The sequence below is a fragment of the Sciurus vulgaris genome (genome assembly GCF_902686455.1).
Source record: "Sciurus vulgaris genome assembly, chromosome: 7".
Lineage (NCBI taxonomy): Eukaryota > Metazoa > Chordata > Mammalia > Rodentia > Sciuridae > Sciurus > Sciurus vulgaris.
In genome coordinates, this window is record NC_136467.1 from 78,989,849 (window position 1) to 79,010,337 (window position 20,489).

Here is a 20,489-nt window from a genome sequence, read left to right on the forward strand (position 1 = left end):
TGCCCTTCCCTTTCCCACATTGAGGGAATTCGTGTCCTTCAATCCCAGCAAAACTTTCCCTGGACTCCCTGGTAGACGAATTACCACTGTAGGCATTCATAGTCCCGTGCACTGATGGCATTTACCACAATTGTAGCTGTTTGGATTAAACTGGTAGCAGTTTCTCTCCCCTTCTAGTTCCTGAACTCCATGGTGGCTGGGACCATTCTGCTCTTATTGTTGTATTCCATTATTTGGTAAGGTGCTCGGCACAGAGTAGATACTAATAAATATTTTAATTAGTTCCTAAATCATGGCTATTGGGAGGATCAAGTATCATATAACACCCTAGTGCCATGCCTGGAGTTTAGCAAATGATTATAATTATTGATATTCTATCAACCACCTAGAGGCTTTCAAGTATGAACTCCAACCCCCTCATTTTTATGTGTCTGAATCGATCAACAACTTTTCCCTTTTTACAGTCCCCACCATTTCACTCCTGCCTCCAGTCCCTACCTTTCACTTCCTCCTTTCCTTTCTGATTCTCAGTATACACCAAGCTTTCTGTCACTTTCACATATCTTCTTCCTACTTCCAAAATATCCCTTCCACTCATCCCCAAATTTATACTCATCCTTCAAGGTCAAACTTAAATTATGCTGTCTTTGCATTCTTTCCCACTTCCTCAGACTTCCAGAAACTGGGATGCCTCTCCCACTCTGCTTCATGTTCATAGGCCCATTATTGCAGTTAACATAGTACATTGTAGCTGTGTTGCTCTACTCAGTAGGCTTTGGAGTACTTGAAAGCTAGAACTGAGTTTCTTTTTATCTCTAGAACCTAGCACAATGCCTGGCACGGAAGTTAGCTCAATAAATATTGAATGAATGAACAAACACTGTTGGTTTCTCCCTCCATAGAGTAAACTGTTGAATTTTTTTATTTATTTTGTATACTAAAACGTTGGTATGCAAATTCCAATCTGTCATACTCATTATGAGATTCATAAATTGATGTTAGACCAGTAAAAACGTGCTGTTATTCTAAGACTTCAGTATCTCCAGTTGTCTTCAAAGAGTGTATTTGACAGTTGGCATGAAGAAGGATGCAAATAGGTTAATATTAACATAACAAATTAGTAATGGTGATAATTTATTAATTATGAATTAGTATTAATAATATCACTGCTTTAATAAACTAAATTTTTTTAAGATTTAAGATAAATTTGGGGGTATACAAATTACGTGTATGATTTAATATTTATGAAGCAAATTCTCAATTATGAAATTATATAAGATATATCAAGAATATATAATAAGAATACATACGGTTATATCCTTCGGAGAGTAGGACTTCAATACATTTGACTTAGAGTTGGAGACATCAGACTCATTCATCAGAATGTTTGAGTGTCTTAGGGACTGGGTAGGACCTGGTAAATACAGAGCTACAGTGTTTAGCAAGGGCTTGATTTTACACAGATTCTTTTCCTCAGATTCAATATGAACAAAGACTAGAGGAGCAGGAACAGTTACTTGCTTACAAATTGAAGGAAGCACCCCAGAACCATCGTGACAATTCCTCAAGGCTTAAAGCACTAGAGACGGAACTTGAGGACATGAAGGAAGCCCATCAAGTCACTGTGAGGAACCTTGAAGCAGAAATAAATGTTCTCAAACACCAGAATGCTGAATTAGAGCTCAAGAAAAACAGCAAAGATGATAAAGATTTACAGTCTATAGAATTCCAGGTGGAACAGGCTCATGCTAAAGCTAAACTGGTGAGACTCAATGAAGAACTGGCTGCAAAAGGAAGGGAAATACAAGACCTTTCAAAAACTGTGGAGAGGCTTCAGAAGGAAAGAAGAATGATGCTGTCTAATCAGAACTCAAAGGGCAGGGAAGAAATGAATGTCAAAAGGCCGAAGAAAGATATTTTACATCCAAATAAACGAAATGCACACTCCTCTGGAACTATGGATAAGAAGTTGTACCAGCCACAAACTTTCACTGATTCCCATATTTCAGAGGTTTTGCAAGAAAATTACAGATTGAAAAATGAGCTAGAGGGATTAATTTTGGAGAGAAATAAGCTGAAGATGGAATCTGAAACCGCAGTGAACCAATTTGAAAACTCCATGAAGAGGTAAAACGTTAAATTGTTTATACATATATGGTGTTTTAGTCAGCTATTTTGCTGCTGTGACTAAATGATCTGACCAGCACAATTATAGAGGAGGAAAGGTTTATTTGAGGGATCACAGTTTCAGAGGTCTTTAGTCCATAGAAGGCTGGCTCCATTCCTAGGGACTCAAGGTGAGGCAGAACAGCATGGTGGAAGAATATGGAAGAGGGAGGCAGCTCACATCTTCAGAAAGGGAAGAGAGTCTCCACTCTCCAGATACAAAATATATACGCCATAGCCATGCCCCAATTCCAGTCTCCTCCAGTCACACCCTACCACTTCAGTTAATCCCATAAGGGATTAATTCACTGATTGAGTTAGGACTTTTCCAACCCAATCATTTCTCCTCTGAACCTTCCTGCATTGTCTCACGTGTGAGCTTTTGGGGGACCCAAATATGGTCACATCCAAACCATAACATATGGGAACATAAAAAAAATTTAAAAATGGTGAAGACATATTTTTCTCTGGATCCAAAATGAATTCATAACTGGATTCTAAGAAATTGTGATAAGGTTTCTTTCAAGGTAGGGTCTTCTACCTGATGCTGGCCCAGATTCTGACAAACCAAAACCTCCATGTCCACCCGAACTATCTCTTTGGTCTGACCAGTCTTGTCTTTCTCCATATACCCAAATGATTTTAATAAGCTGACCCATTGGGCCCTTCTCACAAAGGAATTATTATCCTTTTTGATTGCTGTAGTCAGGTTGCTGGCAGAAAACAGCTCTTATTACAACAGATTGACAGTCTTAAAAGGAAAAGGTCCTGTTTTCAAAAATAACTGTCATTGTGATCTATGCATACTTTGGGGAACTTTTATATTCACCCCTTTCCTCTTCAGAATCCCCAGCCACTATCCAGGGTCTCATTCCTCTGAGCATTCCAACCTCCTCAGATGTTACTTTCCCCTAGTCAAACCACGTTCTGATCCTCTGTCTGTCTGTCAGTGCCAGTTTTCCAAAAGTAGCCACTTTTATTTTCACCTCACCTCTGAAATGTGACTCATCACCTTCACTCCTTTCAACCTGTTTCCAGTATGACCTTTCCCAGTCCAGTGTCTTTTTCTCCATCTTCATTTTCATCAACACTGTTGACTACACAGCCTTTACTGAAATGGTTTCCCACATTAACCTTCATGACTTGACTTTTCTGACTAAAACTTTGTTTTTCTGACTTCAGATTCCACTTTCTTTTGTTCTCCCTAAATCCAGCTTTCTCCCCAAAAGTTCAATTCTTGGCCTTCTGTTAATTTTTTTCTCCATTGGTAAACTTACCTATTCTTACAGCTTCCTGGTTTACTTTTCAAGACTTGTTCTCAGATGTTAAGCCTTAGAACTATTTATTGGATTGCTTCTCTTAGAATCAGCAATACCTCAAGCTTTCCCTTTTTTACCCTTAAACTAGTCCCCCCCCACAAGTTCCCTGTCTAGTAGCCATATTAATTCTAATTTCAGGCCCATTTTCACCTCCTGTTTTCCTTGGGTTCATGGTCTGTAGCATGCTTCCTATAAATACTTATCATTCTGGCTTCTTTACTATAGTAAACCAGAGCAGCCTACATGACTGACTATAGTCTTCCCATTCTGATCACTCTTTGTTTCTGCCTCCCATAGTCAATCATCTTGCTTAAAAAAATTAATATATGTACTCCAACTCACTGTGCCCTCCAATGACTCCACACTTTCTTAAATATCACTGCCTTGCATCTCAAGCCCCATCACCATTCTGATACTACTCTATATTCCTTTCCTGCCACATTTCTTCATGCCTTTGCTCATTTGTGTTTGAAATCCTATTCTTCTACCAAACATTTCTTGGAGCTTTCCTGAAAATTGCCAGCTCCCACCGTAACTCCTACACAACTTATAATATGTACCAGGGAAGCATTAATCATACACCACCTTGTAGCTCTGTGAGAACAGATGTAAGAAATGCTTTTTTTGCATCCCCTCAGCAACCTGGTATAGGTGCAGAATGAGCATGGGAAGCACCTAACGAGTACTTATTAACTGATTGTCAGCCATGTGAGTGATTGAGTCATTATGACAACCTTATTGCTCCAAATTGAAACCTTGTTTCTTCAGTCCTGAATATGATAGTGGTATGAAGCTGTATGGAAAGAATCACATTCTTTCCTAGAAATAATTTAAAATTCATGTTTTTCTTATAAATTTTTCTGTACATAATTTAAAATTTCCTAGTATTGTTAGTCTGTTTCTCAGATAGCTTAGAGCCTAAGAAATAATCTTTCCTAGTACATAGGATGATTTTTTTACCATAATTTGGTTATACCATGAGTGTTTTAGTGTTTTATGCTTTTGCTAGAACCTAACCATACTGTTTCCATGGAGAAATAGTCATATAGTGAAATAAGCAACCAATAAATTTTTCTGTAGTTTTTGAATTGCCATATATATCAACAGTGATTCCTACTTTACCATTTAAACTGCCTTTAAATGCATCAATTTTGTCAGAGACAGTGAATAGTCTCACATTTGCAGTCAAAATTAAGTTCAGATTTTGCCTTGTGTCCTGTGAATTATCATAAAGTTCATTTTATTCTCACAACATACAACTAACCCTAGGAGTCATATACATGGACCGAAAATTGGTCAATGCTACCAGGACACAAAGCAGTGAAAACTCTAAAGGGAGCAGCTGTGATTATCCATATAAGAAAAGGAAGAAATCTATTTACCTTAAAAGATAAAATGCCAAACACTTTGCTTTAAATTCAAGAAGATATTTTGGAACCTTAGATTCCCTCAAAGAATGTATCTTCAGGTTGGAGATAGAGTGGAAGACCCAGACTTTGAAGTCCAACTCTGCTGGACTTGAACCCTGGTTCTACAGTTCATTGATCTAGAGTCCTAGATATATCACTTTTCCTAAACTCAAGTTTGCCCTTATAAAATACAGTAAGTAATAGTTTGTTCATGGAGTGATTATAACTTATAGGTGATAATGTGTAAAGCATGTAGGCATGTAGCATGGTGCATAATATTAATCCCTTCTCCCCCTTTGCTTCTTTAATTTCTAGACTTATGCTATTTTTTTGTGCTAACTCTGAATTAGAGGTTGAGGAGCTACTTTTAAATGTGATTTTCATTTGCGCTATAGGGTCAAGGAAGATACTGCAGCACATATTGCATCCCTCAAAGCATCTCATCAGAGGGAAGTAGAGAAACTCCTTTGTCAAAATGCAGTAGAAAATTCTTCTTCCAAAGTAGCTGAACTGAATCGTAAAATAGCAACTCAAGAGGTACATGACAAACCTGTCTTGGTTGGTCTTTGACTTTAATATGATGTTTTTACAACTGTTAGCAAACATTATTTAATTTGTAAATAGTTTCACTTTTTTTAGGTTGATAATAGGAATGGGAAATTAGTATTGGCTTGATTTTTTTTTTTAAAAGAAGGATGCCATTACCATATATTTAATTTTTCTCCTTTAAAAATATACTCTTTAAAAAAAATTAAACTCTACATTTCTTAACTCTTCCTCCAAAAGAGTTGTAACAAGTGGTTGAGTCTAACATGATTGGGACCTTAGTAATTGAGCTTGGAGTTGAACCACCTTCCTCCTAAGTCCCAACTGACAAATAATTATGTTCAGGTATTCTTCCTATTACCTTTCATTCATTAAGCAAATAATTCAAGTCTGTAGACAATCTGGTACTAGAAATAAAATAATGAACAGATAAAGCTCTGGCCCTTATGGAGTACAGTCTTCTAATAACTCTGATAAGAAACACTGACAACTCATCAGCAATTTCTTGAACAAATGACTTTCTTCTTGGATAATAGGTATATCTGCTTAGAATATCTAAAAAATATTTACCATGTGGCCCATCTTCTGTGATGTTAGGTTGAAAAACAGCATTGAATAGAACTTTCATCTGCAACTAATAAATAGTGTGCTCAAGAAGTGAAAGAAAAAAAAGCAAAATGTTAGTTTGAAAATCAGTGGTGAAGAATATGTGAATGTTCATTTTGTTCTTCATCCTTTGTTTATAATTTAAAGAAAACAAGTTCAAGGAAGAAACAGATTCTTCAGTTAGGGAAGTTTATGGACTGACTATTAAATATTAAGAAAATGAATTTTCTTAAGTATAAAAATGTTATTTCGATTCTTGAGACCATGCCCCTAGCATAAGGGACATTGTTGAAATATTTAGGGGATGAAGTATAATGAAATCTGCAACCTAATTTCAAATGACTTATAAATAGTACTGTTCCAGAAGTATTTAAAGTGCTTTTCAAAAGCATACAAACTCTTAGATAATCTCTCTAGCTTTCTTCCCCCAAAAGAGCAGGTGTCAGAGAGCAGTTGTAAGCATTATATCAAGTGATTCTTTAGTAAGGAGCATTCTGGGATAAGCCAGAATATGGTGTGATGATACCATGGTGCCATAAATATGGTCTTTTCCCAGAGTTATAAATGCAGTATTGTAAAATTATGAGTTAAGTGGAAGTTAGTTTAATCTGATCCTTAAAATAGTAAAAGTATATCATTAGTCATGAATTTTTCATGTTTTCAGTTTCTTGATGGAAATATCTGTTCATATATTTCCATTTCTTTTTTTCAGGTATGAGACTAACATGTATTTCACAAATACTATAAGATGTGTTATTTTTAATTAATAAAAATCTAGCATTCAGCTTAATTACAAAATACAAAATAACATCCACTCCTTTCCAAAAGCTTAGACTTTATAGAGGTTTATTTTTAAAGATTTTCAGTCATGAGTTGGTTTCTTATATTTTTCAAATAAAGCTCAAGGGAGAGCTTCATTAACTCAGTTCTCTTAACAATTTCCTAGGTACTTATAAAACATTTCCAAAGTCAGATTAATGAGCTTCAGGGTAAACAAGAATCTCTTACAGTTTCTCAAGTTCGAGAAGAAATCCTACAGAAAGAGGTAAGAAATAACCAAAATAGTATGCTAAAGTAAATTTTCGTTAGGTATTTCAATCATTCCTTTCCGTTTTTTTTTTTTTTTTTTTTCTTACTTTACACAGAGACATAACTTGAAACTATCTATCACAGCTCCCAAAAATATTAGTAACTTGCTATATAAAGTCTACTTTCCCCAGCTGAACCTCAAATAATTAATGGTAATTATGTGTTTGTATTTGTTGTTGAAGTTTTATGGGCAGTGGGATGGGAGATGTTTGGTTCTTTGGGGACTTTTTAGGAGGTAAAATGGGACATCCATTTCTGCTTTAAGTACTATCAGGGAAAAAAAGTTCTTCAGTCCTCATGAGTCCTTAGTTTGGACCCCACCCCCCAATAACAAGAGATAAACAAAAGGAAAAACGTGTTTATTAATCTGTGCACACATGACATAGGAGAAACCCCATTGCAGGTAACTCAAAGCAGTGCCTTAGAACTCTGCAAATTGGTAGCTTTGGAGAGATTTGGGTTGGAGATTGCAGAGTAAAAGATTAGCAGAGGGAAAGAAAAACATGAATTAAGACAAGCAAAAAGAACAAATTTTAAGTACATTGTCCCATGAGGTGCTCCCATCAAAGTTTGGACTCTGTAAAATAACATTTAGAAGAAAAACAAAGATTACAGTTAGAATGATCTTTAAACCTGTTTCTAAGTCTAGGAGGGAAAGCCAGTCAAGATTTCTAGATTTGGGCAGTTTGAATGTCTCCAGTGATTTGAATGCCCCATGAAGCAACAGGCATGAAGATTGTCCAGATAATAGTTGTATTGATTCTCTGCAGTTTATATGAAGTCATTCAGCCTCAGAGTGTTAAGACTTCAGAAAAAGGGCAGTTTTAACTTTTAGTGATTTCAAGCATATGAAATATTTTTTGGTGAATTATATATAGCCTGATATTAGGGTAAACTAGAATTCAGAATCTAGGCCAAATCTAACTAGAATCTAGGCAGAATCTAACTGCCAAATCTAGGCAGTTAAATAACAAAATCGCAAAGAAAATGAGGAGGACATGAATCTGATAACCATAGAGTACATTATAATTTGCTACTGAGACACAGCTTTATCCACTCTACATCACATCTGTTTCTGACAAAGATAATCACAGTAAGACCAATTTGTTTTCAAAAATAAGTCGTCTCATTAGCTTGATTATCCATGTAAATGCAGCAAGAACAGGCTCTTTTTTAATTCTGCTTTCTAGAATATTTACTAAGGAATCTCAGATTGGACTTTCAAAAAACTCACCAGGCTAGGAAGGACAAGCCAAAGTTTATCATCAAATTTGCCTGCAATACCTATAGATTTGGGTGGAAGTTCCTGAGCCTTTATCACATTTATTTACATAAGTGTCTGTATATCCTGGTCCTGAGGATCAGACTGGAGGGCTTTTTGTAAATCTTTCTGAAAAAGGAAAGTCAAAATGGACAGCTGAGCATTTAGAGGATTTTCTGGAGCATTAGAAGTTGGAGTTTTAGGAGTTAAGAGTTTGTTGAGGGGATGAGACCAGAATTTGAGGAAGAAGGACCATAGATCCAAAATCTTTTGGAAGGTCAAAGTCAAGGAATTGGGGAGTAAAGAGAATTATTGGTGGATAAAGAATTTAAGGCAGGTATAGATTTTAATTTTATCAAGTCTGACTTGCATTTTATTTTTGTTTTTATTTTTTAATCTTACTAAGGGAGTCTCTAAGAATAACTTCAATGTTATTTATCCAAACTCACTAGTCTGAGCCTGTCTAGCACAACAGACTTACAAGATCTATGTCTACGTTCTACCCTAAGATTTTCCTCCTTATGACAAGCAGTGCAAAGGCTCATCATTGAACTGGTTTTTTTCACTACCAATCTGAATTTAGAAAGGAAGGGACAAGGGGAAATGTTCACTTCCCTCTCAACAAGATACTACAGACAGAGATCTGGGAGAAGTAACTGGTGAGAATTCTTACCTTTTATTAGCTTCTGCTGGTTTTCCTATGATCCCATCTATAGGCTCCAGAGCAAGTGGGGTATTCCAGAAAGACCTTATCTGGTCTCCACAAACTGTCAGGGAATAAAAAGGCTTTTTTCCCTCAATTCTCATGAGTTCCTAATTGAGATAAACTCTTGCAACAAATGACAGACTTACCAAAGAAATTGATTAACACATGAAATACACATCAAACAAGAGAAACCTCAATCAAGAGTAACTCAAAGCAGTGGTTTAAAACTATAGCTTACATAGCATCTCCAATAAGGAGCAGTAAACTTGTAGAGAAATGATAGGACAAAGGAAATCAGTTCTGGTTTCCAAAGGCAATAAACTGTGGGAGGGTGAATATATGGGAGAAAACTAACAAGATTAGCTTTGTCTGAGGATTCCTCTGGTGCCTTCTCTGCATTGATTAGTCTAGAGTTTTTCTAGACTCCAATAAAAATTCATGCCCTGCCTTCAGGCAGGAAAAGATGAAAGATGAAGAAAGCTTTTCCTCTATTTGCTGTCTCTTACTTGCCTTCAACCAAAAAATTTTATGTCAGTTAAATGTATTTTAGATTACATATTCCAGTTGCCTTTAGTACTGATACTGCTTAATTAGAAATAAAGCAACCTTGTCAGATCACCACTAACAATATTATTATAAGAAAACTCTCTCTGGAAAACTCACCATTTTATTACTCTGTGACCCTTTTTATTCTAGAAAGTATGAAAAGTTAGTAAATCTGTGCATCCTATTCATTGAAGCATATGTACCATTTTTTATTATTCAAGGATTTGTTAAGCCACATAATCAAAACAGTTAATTGTATTATGGTGAGATAAGTATAAAACACTCTAATTATGCAGCTAATCAATTGTTTAAATCTTGTTCCAGTAGTTGAAAGGCTATGTAGTTCAACCTTGTACTTTTTTTGTTCAGTGTTTAAGATGTACATAAAACCTTGTTAGCATAAGCATTAAGTTTACAGAAGCTCATAGACCTGAAATTTTTAGAACAAGCAATAAAAGGAGTTATGTGTTCATATTTATGAGGTTAAAAGGTTAATTTTAAGGGCTGGGGATATAGCTCAATCGATAGAGTGCTTGCTTCACATGCACAAAGCCCTGGGTTCAATCCCCAGCACCACCAAAAAATAAAAGGTTAATTTTAGTCAAGTTAGTGTTAATTTATCAATATAGTGATAGTGAAGACAGTTCAAGATATTTGAAAATAGAAAAGCTGATGTTTGAGTTCATTTTCTACTACTATAACAGAATACCTGAAACTGCATAATTTGTAAAGAAAATAAATGTATTTGACTCACAGTTCTGGAGGCTGGGAAGTCCAAGTGCATGGTGCCAGTATCTGGGGAGGGCCTTCATCTGCATCAGCCTGTGGCAGAAGGTGGAAGGGCAAGACAGCGAAAGAGAGGGCCAAACTTCCCTTTATAACAATCCACTCTCAAGATAACTATCCCAGTTTTGCAATAACAGCATTAATCCAATCATGAAAACAGAGCCCTTATTAAGCCCTATTTCTCAGTACTATTGCATTGGGGATTAACTTTTCAACTCATGAATTGTGGGGAATACATCCAAATCATAGAGGATATGATGCATGGTTTTAAACCTTGTTACTGTAAAACTAAAGTGCTGAGTCTCTTGAACAAAGGTAATAATGCTCTTGAATTCAAATTCCTACCTTTTAATATGGTTAATTTATAGTAGCTATTCTAACAAGAATAATTTATTCCTACTACTGGTAACCTTCTGTGAACTCTCCCTGATATTCTGTGTATTATGAGGCATTCTGTCTTAGGCTGATAGAAATAATGAAATGTTCCCCTGTATGAGCTCCAGGAATTTTTCAGGCTACTTCCATTGGCTTCAGAACTGCCACCAAGCAACAAACTGAGCAGTTGGAGAGCTCACCCTGTTTCTTTCCCTTCTCACACGAATCACAGTCCTACATGTTATCTAGTGTCTGAAAACAAGTGTTTTATGTATTTTGTATTGTCTGCTAGCTGTTTAAGAAAAGGGGGTTAAATCCCTGTCCCTTTTATTCCACATGGCCACAAGTGAAAAAGCACATTATAAATTTTAAAACAGTGATGAGTTGTTACATTTTATAATTTACTGTATTTTTAAAAATATTTTATAGAGCCATCAGAAAAACTGAGCAGTGACACAGAAGTTTTCAACATAGTTAAAGTAATCCCTCAACATCATTGGGAAGTGATGTTTGCTTAGCATGTTAATTGTAAAAACCTGGAAGGTTCTTGTATATTCTGTGTTTTGTTCCATACCTTCATTAACTAAAATGCTTTCAGACCACATCTCTCTAAAATCATACCTGCTGTAGTGGGGTGAAAACCTTAGTAAGGCTTTAGCATCTTCAATCAATTGACGAAACTTAGGCATGGATTCCTCAAGTTCTTTGGGGGTATTTTTAATGTTGTAATGAAAGAGTTAATCTTCATATTTTACCATTTATCAAAGATTCCTAATCTTATTTTCCCACTCCTAGTTGACTGGAAAAATCTTCAGTTGATACGATTTGGGTCTCTCTTCACTCCCTAGAGACAATTGAGGAGATTGATGTTGTTATTGCTTATATTCATATTCTCAGTTACTTTATATATCTTTGTCATTAGTGGGATTTTTATTTTATTTTTAATCTATATAAATACCTTATAAAAGCTTTAGAAACCATGTAAGACTGACCTCTAATATGAGTTCTGAGGGAGGGATTATTATGGTCCATTCATCAAAATTCTTATTGTAACTTACCTCAGATATTCTGTAGTCAGCTGCTGTTATTTTAATAACAAATAGTAGAATGATTGTGGGGCTTATAAGATCTGGGTTTAGTTAAATGATTATCTAAGATAATCAATTTATAGAAAGGTTTACTTTGGCTCACATTTTTAAAGGTTTTTGTTCATGCATCATCTGCACTTGCCCCTTGCATTCTGGAGAAGCTCTCAACCAGGTCCTTCAGCTTTAGGAAAATGATTACTAGTGTTACCAGTCCCAGAATTACTCATAACCACCTCCACAAGACCTAGGGAAGATCGCATTTGTGTCCTAAAACCTTAGATCTGCAGTTACAAAGACCACAGACCATGCTCATCCTGGGGGACCTTTCTCAGGTCCCATAACATCCTGCAACTCCAAAACTGTGGCCATAGGGATCGCCCCCATTCATCCTGAAGGACCTGGGGAAGGTCTTCTTCACATTCTGTAGGGCTCTAGAATCATGACTGCTGATGGTACAACCCTTGTCACCCATGCTTGTCTTGTGGGACCTGAGGACAGTCTGCTCCACATTACCAAGACCATGGCAACTGCCATCACAGTCCCCAGTACCATCAGTGCCTCAACTCTGTGGAACACACCTTTGGAAACCTGAGTCCACTGCAGAGTTGTACAACTGCCTTCATGGTTATTGAGTCTAGATTATTAAGGCACACATAGATACTGCTGACATAAATTACAGGTGAATAAATCACAGAGGCTACAGTTTTGAACTTACCTATAATCAAAGGCAAAGCACCTACTCAGCTGACACTATATCTCATCTATATGGGAAAAAAATCTTCCTACAAAAACTGTTCCATAAAATTAGGAGAGGTAATTCTTATGCCAGATGCTCAGATGTCAAAGGAAGCACATACAATACATGAAAGGGAATATGTCAACTCCAAAGAAAGTCATAATTTTCCAGAGATAATTCAATTTTAAGGAACTCTATGAAGGGTCTGAAAAAGAATTCAAAATAATGCTCCTAAGGAAACTCAAGTAAGATGCAAGAGAATACAGATAGATAGTACAAAGAAATGAGAAAAACAGTTCAGGGTGTGAGTAAAATTCACCAGAGATAAAAATTATTAAAAAAAAAAAAAAAAAAAAAACTTGGAGCTAAAAATGTCTGTCAGTGAAATAAATATAGCTGAGATCTTCCATGACAGATTAGAATAAGAAAAGAATTTCTAAACTTAAGGACAGATCTTTTGAATTAACTCAGCCAGACCTACCCCCAAATAAATAAATAAAAAGAGAATGAAGAAGGTCTGTGAAACATATGGGACACCATTAAACAAGAAACTACCCACACTTGGGAATTCCAGAATGTGATAACAAGGGGGAAGGCATTAAAATTCTATTTCACAAAATATCTGAAAGCCTCCCAAATCTTCAAAGAGGTATGAAAATCCCATCATAAGAAGCTCAGAGTAACCCAACCAGATTCAATTGAAAAAGTCCTTCACCAAAGCACCTTATATTTAAAGTGTCACATGTACAAAACAGAGAATTTTAAAAGCAGACATATCAAGTCATAAATTAAACAGATCGGTTGGCAGAAATACAGACCAGAAGAAACTAGCATGATTTGTTGAAAGTTCCGAAAGGAAAAAACTGTCAGCAATACTGTCCTTCAGAATGAAATCAAAATACAGCCTTTCCCAGATAAGCAGAAACTGAGGGAATTCATCATCAGCTCAACCCTATAAGAAATGTTTAACAGTGCTACCTTAGAAACAAAAGGATGATAACAATTATCATGAAAACACGTGAATGTATAAATTCACTAGAAAAACAAATATATGAAAGAGAATCAAAAATTATGACAGAAAACTACCAAATCACAAAGATAAATAATAAAAGAATAAAAGTAATATGGAATACACAAAACAAGCAAAAACAGTTAACAAAAGGACAGGAGTAAGTTCATATCGATTAGTAATAATCTTGAGTGTAAATGGATTAAATTCACCAATCAGACATGCTGAATAGATAAAAACAAGATCCAACCATATGCTGCCTATAGAAAAAAACTTGCTTCACTGGTAAAGATACATAATGACTGAAAGTGAAGGACTGGAAGAAGATACCACTCCCCACACACAATAAAAACCAAAAGCAATTATGAATAGCATTATTTTTATGTCACACAAAGCAGACTTTATATCAGACTCTTAAGAGATTAAGAAGGCCATTACATATTGATAAAAGTATTGATTCAGCAAGCAAATCTAACAGTTGTAGGTAGATATACATCCAATACTAAGACACCCAAGTATGTAAAGCAAGTGTTATTAGATCTAAAAGGGAGAAATAAGAGTCAATACAATACAAGTAGGACTTTAACAACCTACTTTCTTTAATGGGCAGATCATCCAAACAAAAAAAAAATCAACAAAGAAACATCTTGAGTTGAACCATACTATAGAGCAAATAGACCCAACAGACATGTTTAGAATATTTAATGCAACAGCAGAATATACATTTTTTCTCATCAGTACACAGAATTTTCTTCAGGATAGCTCACTTGTTAAGCTGCAAGTAAAGTTTCAATAATTGTTTATAAAAATCTTAGACCACAATAAAATAGAACTACAAAACAAGAATAATAAAAAAAATATAGGGCTGGGGAGATAGCTCAGTCGGTAGAGTGCTTGCCTTGTAAGCACAAGGCCCTGATTTGATCCCTAGCACTGGAAAATAAATAAATATATATATATATATATTTATATATATATATATTTATATATTTGGAATTGAAAAACATGCTTCTAAATGACCAATCTGTAATTGAAGAAATTAAAAAGAATATCCAAGTTTCTTGAACAAAAATTATAGCACAATAATTAGATAGCAAATAGATATCAAAGTTAGTGGAATATAGAAAAGAAATATTAAGAGGGAAGTTTATAGCAACAAATGCATGCATCAAAAAAATCTCTGCACATCAGGGACTTAGAAAAAAATAGAACAAACCAACCCCAACATTCATAAAGAGGAAATAAATACTAAAGAGCAGAGCAGAAATAATATTAAAACAAAAAATACAAAGTTTGATGTAACAATTGATTTTTTGAAAACATAAAACTGAAGACTTTAACTAGACTCACCAAGGAAAAAAGACCCAAATTAATAAAACCAGAGATGAAAAAGTAAATATTATAACCAATACCACAGAAATAAGAAACCAGTATGAGAAAATAATATGCCAAAAAACTGGAAAATGCAGAAGACATGGATAAATTGCTGAACAAATACAACCTACCAAAATTGAATCAAGAAGAAATGGAAAGTAGAGCCAGCATCAGTCTGACACCAAAACGAGACACAAATACAATAAAAAATAAGCTATAGACTAACATATCCCTGATGAACATAGGTGCAAAAGTTCTTAACAAAGTGCTAGGACACTGAATTCTGAAGTGCTGTTGAATCAAAAAGATCATACATCATGAACAAGGGGGGTTCATCCAAGGGATGGAATGGTTCAGCTTGTGCAGATAAGTATACACAACATGACACTTGAGCAGGCTTGAAGGGAAAAAAACAGTCATCTTGATAAAGGCAGAAAAGGCATTTAGTAAGATCCAACAATCCATTCTTGATTAAAAACTCAACATATTTAGTATAGAAGGGAGATACTTCAAAATACCAAAGTCTGTGTGTGAAAAATCCATAGCCAATATTATCCTGAATGGAAAAAAATCTCAAAAGTTTTTCCTCTAAGATCTAGAAAAAGGATCTCTACTTTCAGCACTCTTATTTAAGTTAGTACTGGAAGACAGCAAGAGCAATTAGGCAAGAGGGAAAACACAAAAACTAAGGGCATCCAATTTGGGAAGGAAGAGGTTAAATTATCCATATTCCTAGATGACATGATTTTATATGTAGAAAAACCTAAACACTATCAAAATAACTTATAACTGATAAATTCAGTAAAGTTGCAGGATACAAAATCAATATATAAAAACATAGCATTTTATGTACCAATAGTGAACTTACTGAAAAATTTTTAAAAACAGTCCCATGTACAATAAATACAAAAATATTTAGTGTTAGGGGCTGTGCCATGTTGACCCCGCCAGAACGGCGCCTGAGGAGGTTAATTGACATAAGCACACTCAGGTGATTTATCGTCCACGCACACAATGTATGCGCATGTGTTCTCGAGCACTCCTAATTGTGCCTGCTCGGACTTCTAGCATCTGGCCTAATCTTTACATAAAAGGCGTGGCCCTACTCTCTGCCTCCTGGAGGTGATATAAGCGTAGGCGGAGCGAGACACACAGCAGCAGCTAGCAGGAGACACAGCAGCTAGTAGAAAGAAGCAGCACAGCAGCTAGCAGCGCAGCAGCTAGAGGGAAAAACACAGCAGCTAGCAGGAAGATGCGGCAAGCAGAAAGAAAAGGCAGCAGAAGCAGCAGCTAGTAGAAAGCGGCGGAAGGCAGATCGCAGAGCAGAGAACTGAGACGCATCATTAAAGCACCTTAGGTGGACACACCCTTAGTTCACAGGATGCAGGACGCACCAGTAAGAAGCAGCAGAAAACTAAGAAGACATAGATATCTCTGAAAGCAAAGTCTCTCTCTCTCTCTGTCTCTTTCTCTCTCTCTTCTCTCAAAGCAATTAAGCCTCATTTCCTCTGTCCTCTATAAACAAACAAGTAAGAAAGCAGCGCACTAAAGAGAAAGATAGAAGTAGCTCAGTTTCCAGTCCACCACCCATAAGACCCGTGCAAATTGTTGCTGCAGGCGGTGACAAATATCCACGGATTTGGTACCGCAAAGAGCCAGCGACAATTTAGGAATAAATTTAACCAAGGAAGTGAAAGATCTCTGTAATCAAAATTATAAAACACTGATGGAACAAATTATAGAGAACACAAAAAATTGGAAAGTATCTTGTATTCTTGGATCAGAAGAATTAATATTGTTAAAATGTTCATAGTGGTCTATAGATTCAATGCAATTACCAAAGCACCAATGATTTTCTTTACAGAAACAAACAAACCAAAAAAAAAAAAAAAAAAAAATTCTAAAACTTGTGAAATCACCAAAGACCCAAAATAACCAAAGTCATCCTGAGCTTAAGAAAAAAGAAGAATCTGGAGGTATCATAATACCTGACTTCAAAACGTTCTACAAAGCTATAAAAATATACATTGACCAATGGAAAGGTACAGAGAACTCAGAAATAAACCACATTCATACAACAAACTGATATTTGGCAAAGCTACCAAGAACATACAGTGGAGAAAGGACAGTGTCTTCAGTTAGCAAAATTGCATATTTATATGCAAAGGAATGAAAGTAGATCCTTCCTCTCATTGTACACAAAAATCAACTTTAAGTGGGATCAAAAACCTAAATGGTAAAACATGAAACTATTAAATTATTACAAAAAAACATGGGGGAAACTTCAAGGTGGTGGTGTAGGCAGTGAGTTTTTCGGTAAGACCCCAAAAGCACAGGCACCAAAAGTAAAAATATACAAATGGAATTATATCAAACTAAGCAGCTTCTACACAGGAAAGCTTTTGCAAAGGAAATAATCAACAGAGTTAAAAGACAACCTGTGAATGGGAAAAAGTATTTGAAAATTATTCATTTAAGGAGGATTAAAATCCAGAATATATAAGGAACTCAAAAAAACTGAACACCAAAAATAATCTAATTTAAAAATGGGCAGGGGCTGGAGATAGAGCCAGTGGTAGAGCACTTGCCTAGTATACATAAGGTCTTGGTTTAATCCCCAGTACTACTAAATAAATAAATACATAAAAATATCTGACACTCCTCAATAAAAGAAAACATACAAATGGCCAACAGTATGAAAAAAAAAAAGTGTTTAGTCTCATTAATCATCTGGGAAATGCAAACCAAAACCACTGAGATACCACTTCACCCCAGTTAGAATGACTATCATCAAAATTACATGAAATCGTTATTCCAAAAAGATAATTGTACCCCCTGTTCATTGCCATACCATTCAAGTTATGAATAACCTAGATGTCCATCAGTGGATGAAATGGATAAAAATGTGTACATAATGGAATGTTTCTCAGCCATAAAAAAGAATGAAATCCTGTCATTTGCAGGAATACAGATGGAACTGGAATCATTACTTTATGTGAAATAAGACAGACAAAGGAAAACTAATACCTCATGTTCTCATTTGTGGAAACTAAAATGTCATTCTTACAGAAGAACAGAATAGAATAGTGGTCAGTAGAAACTGGGACAGGCAAAGGGGAAGGAGGACAAAATGAAGTTCAGTAATGGGCACCAAAACAGAGAAGTGTGTTCTGGATTTCTATAGAAGAATAAGGTAACTTTTAGCTAAAATAATATATTTCACAATGACTGCAAGAGTACAAAATTTCCAAGACATGTTTAAAGAGATACAAGTACTTACTACCTGTTTATCACACATTGTACCTTTATCAGATTATCATAGTGTAACCCATAAAGATGTGCAAATATTATTAAACTTTTTTTAAGTTTCTGCCATCTCCCAATAGAACCACAAACTCTGTACCAAGCCTTTAACATATATGTGGGCCTTTGGGGGACACTGAAGATCCAGACTGTAGCACTAGCACATTCACATAAATATTTAGTCACAATTGTAGACACACCTGGTACACTGGATAAAGTCCAGGAAACAGTATGCTCCTCAAGGAGCTTGCATTCTGGCCAGTGAGACAGAAAAATAATCCAGTACATTGTTTTCCCAGCTAACTTCCTCTGAGTTAGAACTGGGTCACATGCTAACTTCTAAACCCATCATTTCCCAGGGAAACTAGACAGTTTTAATGGGCTTAAATTAAACAGAATTTACCCTAGAGTCATATGAACACCTAAACAATATCAGGGACTTGCCACCAAAGGAAGGAAAGGGAATGGCAGTTTAAGAGACAGTGCCTAGTATCTCCTTCATTGCCTATGAGATTAGAATCTAGACCATGTGGGCTAATTGCTTACAGTAGCTAGCAACTCCTGCAAAATAACCAGGAAAATTCATCATGCCAGTGATTGCAAAGCCATAAATTTTTGAATGATGATTGAAAAGTATATAGAAATAAGGAAACCAATTTCTTTAAAGTAGTAAAAATAGCAAGAATTTTGTGATGCAATTTGAGTTATATGGTTTGTAAGATTATTTACTCACAATTGAGTAAAAGGATTCTGTGGGAGTCATCTTTGGGCTGCACTCAGATCATTTAACTCCCCCACCTGAGCCAGCTTCTGTAAGTAGTCAGTGACATTTGTTTCACCCACTTTTAGTGACATCATTTAGTTGACACTGTTTCACCTTAATAAAATAATAAATTATTAAGAAAGTAACTGAGACTTGTTCATTAAGGAACAAAGGAACACATGTTTTCATACTTATGTTCTATTCCTATTGAATATTCATTATTCAGTATACTTTCCTATACTAATATTGACAGATATTAGTATTATAAATTAGATTTAAGTTACACATAATCCCACCACCCAGAGATATATGTAGCTATATACTTTTAAATCACTTCTATTCATACATACAGTGAGGTATGAATAGTGTAAAGGTTATATGCTTATATGTGCACACATGTAATTACAAATATGATCGTTTGTGTATGTGTGGATGTATATGATTTTTTTTTTTTTTTTTTTTTTTTTTTGTTGCGGTGCTGGGGATCGAACCCAGGGCCTTGTGCTTGCAAGGCAAGCACTCTACCGACTGAGCTATCTTCCCAGCTCGATGTATATGATTTTTAAAGCCTTTTTTTCCCCGGGAGGTGGTACCTGAGGTTAAACTCAAGAGCACTCAATCACTGAGCCACATCCCCAGCCCTATTTTTTATTTTATCTAGAGACAGGGTCTCACTGAGTTGCTTAGTGCCTCACCATTGCTGAGGCTGTAAAGCCTTTTTTTTTTTTAACCTAATAGTACATCCAAATATCTTTTCATGGCAATCAGTATATATCTTTAGCACTTAACATGTTTACAATAGAGGAGTTATAATAATAGTAATAAATATTGAGTGCTTAGTGTGTGCTAAATACTTTATATCCACTACTTTGATTCACACCACAACCCAAAAGGCTAGGTACTATTATTCTCATTTTATAGGTAGAGAAATTGGTGCTAAGAAAATGAAATAACTTCCCCACGGTTACTAACCAACATGTAGAAGGAAGCATTAGCATTCGAATCTGTCAGCGTTAGCTGAGGAGGTGCTACAAATGCTGAGGAGAACAAAGTAGACAAAAATTCCTATTCTTTAGGACCTTACATTTTATTTGGGGAATCAGGCAACAAATAAAATTAAATGAGACATCTGTAAAGTTAACATAGTGACTAGCACCGATTCACTCAATCCAGTTACAACTACCTTAGGAATCTCCCAGCCCACTTCTTCTTTGACTTAAGCATTCCTCCTCCACCATCTCACTGGCCATCTCACTTGGCCATCTCTCCATCACACACATTATATTAGAATTCTCATTCACTTGACTGCTAAGGCCAGAAATGGGTTACAGCTGTTAAAATATATATACTGATATATATATATATATATATATGGGAACGTTATATGACAAAAAAACTCAAAGTCTT

The 20,489-nt window shown here is 35.6% G+C and overlaps 1 protein-coding gene across 4 annotated transcripts in view; it reads left to right on the top strand.

Moving 5' to 3' along the window:
• Positions 1-20,489, top strand: part of CEP162 (centrosomal protein 162) — a 99,197-nt gene that overhangs the window by 74,697 nt on the left and 4,011 nt on the right. For all 4 annotated transcript variants that reach the window (XM_079146941.1, XM_079146939.1, XM_079146940.1 and 1 more), the window contains 3 exons: positions 1,478-2,127; positions 5,290-5,431; positions 6,993-7,091. In XM_079146941.1, coding sequence (XP_079003067.1) covers positions 1,478-2,127; positions 5,290-5,431; positions 6,993-7,091 — 891 coding nt within the window. The remainder of the gene's footprint in view (positions 1-1,477; positions 2,128-5,289; positions 5,432-6,992; positions 7,092-20,489) is intronic.